The sequence below is a fragment of the Numida meleagris genome, chromosome 1 (genome assembly GCF_002078875.1).
Source record: "Numida meleagris isolate 19003 breed g44 Domestic line chromosome 1, NumMel1.0, whole genome shotgun sequence".
NCBI classification, from domain to species: Eukaryota; Metazoa; Chordata; class Aves; order Galliformes; family Numididae; genus Numida; species Numida meleagris.
In genome coordinates this window covers 61,084,475-61,097,742 of record NC_034409.1, presented here as the reverse complement: position 1 = coordinate 61,097,742, position 13,268 = coordinate 61,084,475, and the positions used below count along the sequence as shown (strand labels likewise).

Below are 13,268 nucleotides of genomic sequence, written 5' to 3'. Positions count from 1 at the left end.
ACGCGGCCGAGTTCGTGCCCCCGCCCGAGTGCCCTGTGTTTGAGCCCAGCTGGGAGGAGTTCAGCGACCCGCTCGGTTTCATCGGCCGCATCCGCGGCTTGGCCGAGAAAACCGGCATCTGCAAGATCCGGCCCCCCAAGGTACCGCCCGCCTGGCGCGGGGGCAGGGCGGGATGCGGCCGCAGCCGGGGGCCGAGGGAAGCCGGCGGCTCTGGGGCGCGGCGGGCGGCTGGAGCGGGCCAGGCTCTGTCCCTGGGCCGCCTTCGGGGGTCGGGAGCCCCTTCGTCCGTTCTTCGAGTGTTTCCGGCCGAGTTTGCGGTGCTCGCTGCGGCTGGGATACCCCTGGGGTTGTTCTGTCCCCGTGCCCCAGTTGCTGGGGTTCCGTTTGTCCCCTTCCTCGGGCTACGTCAGGGACGCAGGGAACCTATGCGGTCCTTGAGCTTAGAAGTGGTTTTGGAGCGGGCGAGAAGCCTGTAGGCACGATGAGGGCCTGGGCTTGATGCTCTTCTTGCTTTAAAAACCAACGAACAGCGTCTGGGAAAGCTGCAGTGCGTTATAGCTGAAAGTAGGCATTTGCACTCTAAGTGGTGGGGGTGGGGGGGAGGAAAGGAGGAAGGACGTGCCTTGTAAAGGGACCATTGTTTGTAAACAGCCTTCAGACTGTTAGTGGAAGTGGCGACCGGCCTGTTTGTGCACAGGAGTTATGTGTTTGTGTTAGCAGGTTAGAACGTTGGAGCTGAACATCTCCAATGGGCTGGTGCAGAAAGGGGTGTTTTATGGTGTCTTGCTCTGCGACCATTCAGACAAGAACATCAAGCAATGCAGGAGCTCAGAGCCTTCTTCATGACTAAGTACAAATCTATAAAATAGGAGAGTGGAAAATAGTGAAGGAGAGAGAAAAAGAACGTGAAAAGAGGAGCTAAGAGTAGCCTGGATACGGGGACTGCCAATTAGATTCTATGATCCTTCCTTTCCTGACCCCCACAGGGTTGCTGGAATCTGTTTAGGTGGTTTAATGTCATGGTGAAATCTTGACCTCCAACGGGCTGCCCTTTCTAAAATAAGCAGAATGGCTTAGGTTGGGAGAGAGGCCATGAGAAACCGATCCAGATCCGATTCATTGAGAGCACCTAGAACTTTCCTAGCCACTGAAGGCTGCAATGTTTCTCTGCGATTGTTTGGCAGTTGGTGTTGCAGGGCTTTGCTGGATGTGTGCATCAGGTTGGTTTGCAACCTGCAAAAAAGGACTTATTTGGACACCTGATGCTAACCTTGCTGATTTGTGATTCTTTTCCATTATTAGAATCTGTAAATATTTTACAGTTGTACTTGAGGACTTCAAATACTGCAGAAATTCAGTCAACAAATGTGTAGTGTTTCTTGTCCATCTGTGATGTTTTATCCTTATTCTGTTGTATTTAATGCCTGGTAGACTACCTACTGTATCTTTAAGATTCCTTAAAAGGTACTAAAAAGCTGAATTATACTTGTTCTGATGTCATAACGCAGTTTAGAGAGAAGAGATGGATCTGGGAGGTGTGTGTGGTTGAACCAAGTGCTGACTGTTCAGAAAGTCACTTTTTAGGACTGCATTTCTGTTGAAGTGTTGGACTCCTGACTGCTGTTATTATCTCTATTGAAATATGACTGTAGGCAAACATGGGAAAGTTACATGCATAATAGTGTATGTTATTTGTTGTTTATCACTGTTGATAGTGACAATTTTGCAATGTGCAGGAAATAAAGAACTTCTTTAAATAAATGCCAGCAAGCAGCATGATCTCTTTCAAGTGTGAGCTCAGTATGAGATGGGGTATACTGAAATGCATTAAGCCTTATTTTCTTTTTTATTTCTAACTTTGTGAAGACTTACTTGTTTTGTCTGACTAAAACATTGTGAGGAGAGCATTTTAGAAGCATGATAATGGCATGAAAGTGGAAAAATATTTCAAATCCTGCTGAAAGTCATTTACTAGGGGGAGCTTGGATGACCAAGTTACTAAGGCCTTTTGTGCATTTTTTCGTGAAGTTTCTTGAAACCCTGAAATGTCTTTCTGTCTCTCCTTAGGATTGGCAGCCTCCATTTGCCTGTGAAGTACAAAGTTTTCGTTTCACTCCACGAATTCAGCGCTTGAATGAACTGGAGGTGAGCCTTTCCACTGTTGATACAATTTTGTGTTTACACTGAAAGCTGTAGGTCTCCTTGCTTCAGATTTTAGAAACCCGTAGACCACATCAGTGTTTATACTTGGCAGTGGCAGACTTCATAGAAAATAACTCTCTCTCCGTGGCTTTTAGAAAAGTCTGGTTTTTATTTTATTACCCAAAATAACCATAAGTCTTTAACGTTCAACTGGAAATGTCTAAAATGAATGCCAAATGCCATGTTGGATAGTAAGAGTAGCCAGTGTCTGGCCTTCAGAGCTCTGCAGGCCATGATTTATTTATTTTTCTTAAAATATTTACTGCTGTTCTGGAGCCTCTGGTTACCTTGTAGTCAGCTATCACGATAATGCCTCTTAAGCATTAAAATGAATTGCTTTATCTTTTATAAGATTAGTTATGGTTGGTTAATTTTATGTTTCAAAAATGTACAGGAGCTTTCTTGAAAACAGCATGAGTAATATTCTGTCCTGGTTTTTCCTTTTCCCTACAGCACTTCTCAAAGCCTTGCACTGTTCATATACCAAAATGTCTTATATCATTTGACTTATAAATGGTCTCCTTATGGAAAGTGATTTTAGTATACTCAAGGGAAGATCTCCTTTTGCATGGTTAAGGCATATAGAAAAGCTGCCTATAACCCCTCCCTGTCGTTTCCCTCCACAGATTTTATTAATTTCTCTATTGTTTCTACTTGGAATGCTGGCTTGAAGTGAGCATTTTGGTCTGAGAATGAGAAATTGTTAGGTAAAAGTTTGGCTTATGGGATTTTAAATGCAGAGAACAAAAGCATATGCAATTTTATGTTTATAAACATCTTTTTATTAAATATTCCTGTATTTATTTTTTTTATCTGAAAAATACTTTCTATGCTGAGTTGTGCTTTGAAAATGTAAACACTATAATGCTTGTCACGTTTTCTGTTAGGTATGCCAGGTATTATCATAATTTTTTGGGGATGTATGCATTCGTCTTCTCTTATTGATTGCAGGCAATGACAAGAGTGAAGCTGGACTTCTTGGACCAGTTAGCAAAATTTTGGGAACTTCAAGGATCCAATTTAAAAATCCCTGTGGTGGAGAGAAAAATACTGGATCTCTATGGTCTGAGCAAAGTGAGTAAGCGAATACCCCAGGGCTTGGTCAGACAGAGATTTCATTTTTCATTCAAGCTTGAGAAGCCAAGCAACAGGGAGGGCTTGTTTTAGAGCATTAATCTCATAAATATGGAGGTTAAATGAGAATGGGGAAAAAATCATAGTGGAGAAAAACCCCATATAAATTGCAAGGTTGTGTTAGACGTGTCTGTTCAACTCACTGTAGTTGAATTATATACAGCACACATTAGTTGCTTGATCATCCTGGTGTTAGCCATTTGAATTCTGGTTGTCCTCTTTTATGTATGGCAGAGCTGCGGGGGTTTGAGATGTTTTCTGAGAAGGTGGTGGCATGCTTGCGTGCGTTTCAGCTCCTCACCTAGCAATTCTGTAATAAATTGTAGTAATTGCTCCCTCCTGTCTCCCAGCAGAGATTTTCCATGTGATGTAAACATGCATCTTTGGGTGTTTATACTGTCAGCTTCTAGAATAATTATTTTAATCTGTTTCCAGCACAGGCTGTGCTTAAGGCTAAAATTTTATGCTGCTATAGTAATCTCCGATGCATTGTTTTTTCAAATTTTCACGCAAATAAAAACTTCTCCTGGAGTTTGTCACTGGCAAAATGTATGTACTGTTATAAACTTTTCTGCTAAGGAAAGGCTATTAATATAAATAGGTAGATTTGTTTAGAAAGGTGACAAATTGAGATATGATAGTACTAAAATTTCTACATGAAACTATTTCCCTATCAAGACTTCCTTCTCTTAGATCTTAGCATTTTTACTTAGCTTCTCTTAAAGACAAGATCGTTCAGAAGTTTCTTCAGACTGTCTGGAATTGCTGCTAGCATGCAGACAAAAGCCGATAATGTCTTCCAGTGTTTGTGTTTATTTTCATGTCTGCTGTGCTTTGCTGGGCTACACGGAACCATCATACTGGTTCTGGAAAAGTCTGAGTCACTGTTTGGAGCTAGAATGTTTACTAAACACCAGATATGGAAATGTAAGCTGATTTAGTTAGCCTATTCACTTTTCTAGCCACAGTTCATGCAGTGATAACTTCAGCACATCTTCATGGGCACGTAAAAGATGAATTGAAATTTAGGAATAGCTTTGTTTAAACTGATTTTATCTTTCCTGTAAATGTGAGAAAAATAATGGTCAAGAATATTATTGTATTACGAGTGCAGATCTCTCTGATTGTGAGAAGAACAGAGTTAACTAATATATTTGTCACTATCACAATTAGACCTTTGAGCTTACTGCAGCCTGAGAAATAAATTGTAAGTTTCACTCCAGTAACAATTTTTGTTTTTTGCTTTAAGGTTTTCAATGGTCTATGAAACGTTAAACATGAAATTTGGTCACTGTATGTGAAGAAATGCAAAACCATACCATAGTATAAATTGTATTAGTCTTATAATAATGTAAATTAAATTACAATCCGTTTGGGTTTTAAATTACTTGGTAGTGAAACCATATGAGGGGAATGGAGGCAATGGAAATGTGGGCAGTGTTTCTGATCAGGCATATAGTCTTTTTTCTTTCTATTTTGTTGCGTGTAACAATGACAATTCCTGTATGTGAATAGCTAGATTCGAAACAATTGAATTCAGGTGTAAAAAGTGAACTGAGGTAAATAGAAGGTTAATTCAGTTTCCTGTCTTTGTACAGTAGTCTATCTCCCATTTGGGGTTTTCTGAGAGTTTCTGTGATTCTGAAGTCCAACACTCCATTCTATGTGGGGTCTGTTAGAATTGGCTGTGCTGCTGGCCAGACTTGTGTTTTGCATCAGTGTAAGTCTGGTGAGAGTTAACTTTTCCGTTTGTTCTGATGATGGGTTTGTATTCTTTCCAACATGTCAGAAATCTTAACTGTTGAGTTCCTCCTGCCTGGAACAGCATGCAGCTTGTGTTTACTAGGGAAGTTGTAATAATAAATATACTAAGGAATGAGGGTAAGTGCTTAATTATAGTACTAATCCTTCAGGAAACAAAAAGCAAACTCGGGTTTCTGTCATTCTTTAATAGAACCTTTTAGCATTTGATTGCTGTAGTTGATTTATGGCTTATATGAGGTGGTGAGAGCAGCTCAAAACCCTTAACTTTTTTTTTTGTGCGTGTGTTTCAGATTGTTGCTGGCAAAGGAGGCTTTGAGGTAGTCACTAAAGAGAAGAAATGGTCTAAAGTGGCAAGTCGGCTTGGCTACCTGCCGGGAAAAGGCACAGGATCATTACTTAAGTCTCATTATGAACGGATCTTATACCCCTATGAGCTTTTCCAGTCTGGGGTCAGCCTAATGGTGAGACACTTCTCTTTCAGGATATGAGGATGGAGTCCAAACTCCTCATGGTTGTTTGTTGCTGCATGCAAAAGTAGAACATAGATCCTGTGCTTTTAGAAGCTGCAACAATGTAGACAAATGTATACCCACCCTAATACTTACTCTGACAGAGTGGTGCTTGAGGTTGTGATATGACCTTGTGTAGTAATTTTTTCACAGCAATTTCTTTATGATACTGAGACTGGCCCTATTAAGGAAAACAGCATGAGGTAGGGATGCCTTCCACTAGATCAGGTTGCCCAGAGCTCCATCCAGCACTTCCAGGGATGGGGCATCCACATCTTCTCAGGGCAGCCTGTTACAGTAGTTCACCACCCTTATCGTGAAGAAATTCTTCCTTATATCTAATTTAAATCTAGCCCTTTTTTCTTATTTTTTTAAACCATTGCCCCTTGTCTTCTCACTACACTCCCTGATAAAATCTGCTTATCTTTCTTTTAGGTCCCCTTTAAGTAAGGCTGAAAAACACCCATGCCCAGGGTGCCTGGGTTAATCAACCCCTTGTCCAAATGGTGTGTACAGTGCTGTGTGACTTCAGTCATTGGCTAATTTCTTAGTGTGGTTCACAAACCATAGAATGATCAACACTACCTGACCAATCAACCCGGTGTTCTGTGCCCTGATCTTCTAGGGCATCCAGAAGCCTAACTTGGACATTAAAGAAAAAGTGGAGGCTGAGGACCTCAGCTCAGATGCGCAGACTTCACCAAAGCAAGGTTCAAGAATGAATGTTGTACTGAAGAGAACCAGACGTGTCAAGTCCCAGGTACCCTTGTTTCTTGATTCTTACGGAGAACCCTTATTCCTTGCACCAGCAAAGCAATACTGGGAGTGCAACAGCCTTTGGCTGTGAAAACCTGCTCAAAAGCACCATGAGGAAGAAATCTTCGCTTAAATAAAATCAGGAGAAACATGTCTCTCTGAGACTTTGTATGCTTGTGGTAGATGCACTGTTAAAAACTTCTAAAAGCTGCTTTTTGTTTATTTACGCTTAGCCTGTGTACTTTGGTAGAGAATATAACTGTGAAAACTGGACGGATTAGCTTTAGTGTCTCCTTGCTGGCCATTTCGTGGAGCATGAGTGAAAGGTGGATTTACCTTGAGAACAAACTCTTATTGCTTCATGTCATTCTATACTTGCTTTAAACACCGTGAAGCTTTGTCAAATGTAGTTAAAATTGTTTGGTTTTTTTTCTAAATACATTTTGCTTGTTACTGAGTTTATAATGGACACTTAATCTCATCTTTGCCTCTGATGTCATGACTGATTCAGACTAAATTGTTCCTTTTAATCTATTCTCTTTACTAACAGAAGCTGACTTGACATTACTTATTGCAGCCACATAGCAATGCATCAATCACGCAAGCAGCCCCTGGCTTTCCAATTGTGTTGTTAGTGAGGTGTCCAAAAAAAAACCTAAGAGTGCTGCAGTTCCTGTGGCAGTTATTCATTGTGTGGACTTCTACTTTGAACCAATCTTGAGAGACAGTGCCAGTGTGACCACTTTCCTCCTGCACGGTGTAAAAGTGTCACTGTGTTATTAAGATCCTGTGGGATTTTTTTCTGATGCTTCTTTCTGTAGAATAACTCTTACCCCTCATTGGAAGAGTCATTCTGTGGTACTTCTGGCACAGCATAGCTGCTTAATTTCATCTAAAGGTGCTGCATTTCTGAAGTGAGAGAGATGATTTCACTTGAATGATCTGCAAAAAGTCAATGCATATATATTTAAATGCCTTTTAGAAGACCTATATACACATTATCTTTTACGCAATTTAGTTATTAAAATAGCTGAACTGAATTCTTCAATACAGGAAAAACTCAACCTACTCACAAAGCAGAAGTATTTCTTGGCTGTGTTGGAAGCTATGTATAAATCTGTGACCGTGTTTAGAAATAGAAATTTGTCCTCAGGATCCCCAAATGACAGAAGTATAAGATCTAGAGAGTACTAAGAAATTGTCCCAGATTTCAGTGTACTTTGTTATTATAGGCAGGACTCTGCTTTTGGTTTGAAGTACACATCTGGAATTGTGCCTGAAATTTAGATTTAAAGCACAGGTAATAAGCAAATAATGTAAACAAGCAAAAAAACCCTATTAAATAAATGTCATTCTGCTCTAGCTGCCGTACCTCAGTGATCCTGTAGTTTGCTGAGTAGTCCAATGCCTAGTTAGTGAGCATAGCTAATTACACTGAATGCTGCATCTCAGGAGATTTTTTTTAGAGTTAAATATATTTTTCCAAAATGATCTACATCTCATTTCTGCACTTGACTTTTCTAAGAATGATTAAGGCAGTAACTGGAAATTACTGAAGTAAACCAAGATCCTTAGAAGAGGGTAGCAGATTTTAGAAAAGCAAATGTTTTAATTTTTAGAGTAAAAAAAAAGTGAAGGAAAATAGGGAATAGAATTCTCCTTTGTGAAATAAGGACTTTTATTTCCAAGGAGAATAGTTTAGTTACGAGAAATTCTGCTTTAAAAAAATAACACATTAATTTTCTATTCCTTTCTTCTGAAGAAAGCTATCAAATAAAAACAATGGAGGAGGGTAACTGAAATTCTTGTGGACAACAATAACAAAAAAAAGAATGAATTTAGGTTATGAAAAGAGATAATCCTTAAAGTTAGGTTAAATTCTTTGTTAGAAAAAAGTAAATATCTTCACAAATTATCTTTTAGGATGTATTTTAACTGACAAGGGAATTCATCTAATGAGGTTACATCCTGACAGTTTCTGGTAAAGTAATGCAGTGCTGGAAGAAAACTATAATGAAGTGCTGTCTTTTTGAAGGTGATCAATTTGGTTAAATAAAAAGCATATTAACATCTAGACGAGTTTCTGAAATTTGAAAACAATTATGGGTAATGTCTGCTTTCAATATTCTGTTACAGTCATGGATGTTTTAAAATGGAATTTTGTTGTTATTCTTTTAATTTGAAAAAAATATGGCAATAGTTCTGTGAAATGATGGAACTCTGAGAGATGCTGACATGCCCAATGTGCTCAAATACTTGAATTCTTGATGGTAACTGTTCTCATCATATTAAATCATAGAATCATAGAATGGCTTAAGTTGGAAGGGTCCTTAAAGCCCACCCACTTCCAACCCCATGCCGTGGGCAGGGCTGCCACCCAACAGATCAGGCTGCCCCAGGCCCCATCCAGCCTGGCCCTGAGTTGGATGGGAGTTTCTTATAAATGATTTTCCTTTACATGAGAAAAGCCTTTGAGTTGTACTTTCTGTTGAGAAGGTAAAAACAAAGATCTTCCTCCGTCTTTCAGGAGGAAGAATGGAATTTCAGATTAATCAAGTTTGGTTTTGCTTTTTCTTTTTGTTACATAAATAACAAAACAAAAACAAGAACATGGAGTTTTGTGCTATTAGCTGTGGAAAAAATGGCAAGGAATGCTTTCACAATTTTGTGTTGAGCTTTTATGTGCTGTCTTGGAGCATACCCCAGAGACTCTCATTGAGGCTATCTATGGGAGATGATTTTCTACGCTCTCTGGGAATGATTTTCTTTCACAACTTAAGCTATCAGGTAGCCTTGCAGTATTTGTAAGTTTTATACAGAAGTCTGATTTTTCAACATGTAACCTGGTTTGTTTGTTTTTTTGCCTGAGTATGAATACGTTATATCCACTTTGTTTTAGTTGAATCTGACTAAGTATGAGCAGTGGAGTTATGAAACACACTTAGGCAATGCGTTTTTAAACAAAGCTATAAAATCAAAGGGAAGTTGTTGCATGTTTGTTATTTAATTTAGTAAATATGATAGCCAAACTGTTTTTCAAGTATTATTGAGAAAATTATCTTAGATCACAATAGCAGGAGGGAAATTGTGGAGATCAGTAATAAATGTTACTGAAGTAATGGAAAATTGCCCTGTGGAAAGGTAACGTGGGTTGATTCTGTCAGCTTGTTAGTTGAGAAAATGGAAAAACTTTTAATGAGTTTCAAATGGAAATGGAATGACTCTGAAGTCTCCAGGTTGTGAGCTTTCTGGTCAGCAGAAATATGATGGTGATCCTCACGGCTTGTTAGCCAAAAAGTGAAGAGTTTAGGAGGAAAAAAATATCACTAGTTAGGATGCAATTTCAGACTGAACTTACACAATTAGTAACATGTCTAAACTGAAAATAATAGCATCATAGAATTCATAAATATTAGAAATTAGTGTATCAGCACTAATGACTTTGCAAAGATGAGGTTTAGCATACTGTACAGAACTCAGTGAGAGCAGAGATTCTAAATATCACTAAGAAATTCACAAGTAATAACAACTAGGAGATTAGATCTTTTAGAGTGTTCTGGCAAGAAGAAAAACAACTGTTTTGGGCTGAATAAATGGAAATAATCAGCTTTTAGCTTTATTACAAGTGCGTTTGAATATCTTATTTTTTTGAACACTTTGTAGGAAAAGTTTTTTTGTGGTGTTTTTTTCCTATTGAATAGAAAGTGTGAGCGTACCTCTTCCCGAGGGAATTTATATCATACCTTATCTATCAGGGCGTAATTCTGTGGATAACAGATGAAATATCCTCCATAATTATGTGATGATAACCACTTCAGTATTAGATACCTGCCTTCTAAATTGATGTACTTGCTGAGACCTCTTAAGATCAGTGAGTTTCAGGAGGGAGACTGAATGGTGGGAATACAGTGGCTTTGTATACCAGTGCTGGAAGGGGTTTTCAGTGTGTAAGAAGGCAACATAAAATACAAAAGGTGGTTGCATTGCAGCTACGAAAAACCAAATGTGGAGGTTCTTTTTGCTGTTAGGCTAGCAGCTATAATGTGGGAAAATGAGGTAGGTCAGTAACGGGAGATGGGAAGAAGTCTGCTGAAATAAAATGCGTCAGCAAACAACTGAACACTGCAGGGCTGCGGAGATATCACCTAAGAGAATGGGTCTTCTATTCACAGATTTTTGAGGATGCGAGGGCACAAAGAGAAGCTGTAATCTCAGAGTTACACTCACAGCATGTCATCATAAATAAATCTGGGGAATAGCTTCAAATTCATTAGTGTCATCTTATATGTCTACTCAAGGAAGAGTATGTGTTAACTTCCAAGCACCTCATGGTATCATGGCTGGGGAAAATATTACTGTGATGTTCTTTTTTTTTTTTTTTCATTATCCTGAATGTTAATCCTAGATCTCGTTTGCTGTAGAAAATGAAAATCACGTCTTTTCATACCTGTTTCCTATCTTTTGATGAGCTCACATTGGGTAATATGGGAGAGTGAAGTGCAAACAACTGATGATGAGAGCTGGAGCAGAAGTATTGTCAGTTTGTGCTGATCTGGTCCTATTTTTATTCTTAGGTGGAGACAGGAGAAATGAGTAGAAATACTGAACTAAAGAAGCTGCAGATCTTTGGAGCTGGACCCAAGATGATGGGTCTGTCATTGGGAGCAAAGGAAAAAGAGGGTAATTAAGTCTTGGGTTCATCACTTTGTAAAGTAACAAGGCTGTTAAATCTTTCTGCGTCTCTCTACATTAACAAGTAGGTAAAGTGTTATAAATGGGAAAAGAAAGTAAATATTTTAGACTTGAATTCATGAGAGATTTTCAGGGTGCTTCATGTAACTTGGCATAGTTTCAACTTTTTATGTACTATATCGTAACCATAACAATTAAGCAGCTGTTGTGTGATCTGAGTGGCTGGGAGGAAAAACTGGATTTTTTTTGACAGTTCTGTAGCTGATCCTACCAGCTAAGCGCACAAATTATGTGCGTAATTCACTCTGTTTTATGAGGCAATTGGGATGACCTGTGAGGATGTGTAAAGTACATTTTCCAGTTCCTGTTTATTTTAGATTGACTGGGTACAGCAAAATGTTTTATCTCTTGCTGGATGATCGGGTAGTTTCAGATTTTAAAGGCAGGTTACCAAACTGGACCTCTGTGTTGTTTTTGCAAGTTGCATCTATCTTCATGTGTTATTAATAACATTTTATTTTACTTAAAGATGAGGTGACACGGAGACGCAAGGGAAACAGATCAGAAGCATTTGGAATGCAGATGAGGCAGCGCAAAGGAACTCTTTCTGTTAACTTTGTAAGTTTGATTATCTTGCTGTGGTTTCTGATAAGAAATTCTTTGATTTACTAAGGTGTTTTTTTCCCAAAACAAAAATCCCTCCCAGATAGGTAAGTGGATGGACACTGGTGCAGGTGATACTGCTAGTGGGAAGAATGAACAATGTTTTATAAAATAATGCATAGCTTTTACTTCACACAGGAAGGTTGTTACAATGTGAAGGTACTTGATTATACATTTGAAGACTTGCTTTGCCATGCACTTTTTGTATGTGTTCAGTAGCTTGCTTTCTATTTGAGCTCCCCTTCGTGGTGCGATAGTACTACATCTCTTCCTTTAAATATATGTGAGATGCCCCAGTACTTCAGCATTTTGATTATAGTAATATCAGCTGTTTACATCTTCATCCTTACTGTTCTGAGTTTAAACTAGTCATTGTGTCATAGAGTTGTTTGAGTTGGAAGGAACCCTTAAAGGTCATATGGTCCAACCCCCCCTGCAATGAACAGGGACACCCACAGGTAGATCAGGTTGCTCAGAGCCCCGTCCAGCCTGACCTTGAGTGTCTCCAGGGATGGGGCATCCACCACCTCTCTGGGCAGCCTGCTCCAGTGTCTGACCACCCTTATTTTGAAAATAGTCTTCCTAATATCCGAGCTAAACCTCCATCTTTCAGTTTGAAATCATTTCCCCTTGTCCTATCATTGCAGACCCTCTGAAAGTCTGTCCCCTTCCTTGTTATATCTCACCTTTAGATACTGAAAGGCCACTATCAGGTCTCCCCAGGGCCTTCAGTTCTCCAGGCTGAACAGCCCCATCTCTCAGCCTGTCCTTATAGAGGAGGTGTTCCATCCCTGGGATCATTTTTGAGGTACTCCTCTGGTTGCACTGTAACAGGTCTATGTCTCTCCTGTACTTCAGGACTCTACATCTAGACTCAGTACTCCAGGTGAGGCCTCACCAGTGCAGAGCAGAGGGGCAGGATCACCTCCCTCACCCTGCTGGCCACACTTCTTTTGATGCAGTCCAGGATATGGTTGGCTTTCTGGGCTGCGAAGGCACAGTGCTGGCTCATGCCCAGCTTGCCATCCACCAGTATCCCCAGGCCCTTTTCAGCTGGGTTGTGCTTCATCCTTACATCCCCCAGCTTGTACTGCTAGTGTGGGCTGCCATGACCCAGGTGCAGACCTTGCAGTTGGCTTTGAACCTCATGAAATTCACCTGGACCCATATAAGTCCATGCAAGAGGAAATGAGAAAGTGAAATGTTTAGCATTCTGATATTTGACAGTGAAGAAGCAGTGTATCATTGTTCTTTTTCACAGCATGTGACTTTTCACTTTTGAAGTATCATAATTTAGCTTGTGTACGCAACAGTGAAAGAAGATGCATGCTTCTAATGTTCCAAGCAGTAGCTCCTAAGTACAGATTCTACTGTTCCTTTTTTTCGTAGCCTAGAAAAACTAATTTTAATTTAAACCATGAAAGGTCAAGGCAACCAAAAATCTCCAGTAATTATATGAAAATGCCTACGGGAGAAAGAAATTGGAGAAGCTGGTTACTTTAAAAAACAAAACAACAACAACAACAACCCAAAACAAAACATATCATT

The 13,268-nt window shown here is 39.6% G+C and overlaps 1 protein-coding gene across 1 annotated transcript in view; it reads left to right on the top strand.

Moving 5' to 3' along the window:
- Positions 1-13,268, top strand: part of KDM5A (lysine demethylase 5A) — a 52,268-nt gene that overhangs the window by 852 nt on the left and 38,148 nt on the right. The window contains exons 2-8 of the mRNA XM_021395977.1: positions 50-140; positions 2,068-2,145; positions 3,154-3,276; positions 5,391-5,561; positions 6,235-6,369; positions 10,940-11,045; positions 11,587-11,675. Coding sequence (XP_021251652.1) covers positions 50-140; positions 2,068-2,145; positions 3,154-3,276; positions 5,391-5,561; positions 6,235-6,369; positions 10,940-11,045; positions 11,587-11,675 — 793 coding nt within the window. The remainder of the gene's footprint in view (positions 1-49; positions 141-2,067; positions 2,146-3,153; positions 3,277-5,390; positions 5,562-6,234; positions 6,370-10,939; positions 11,046-11,586; positions 11,676-13,268) is intronic.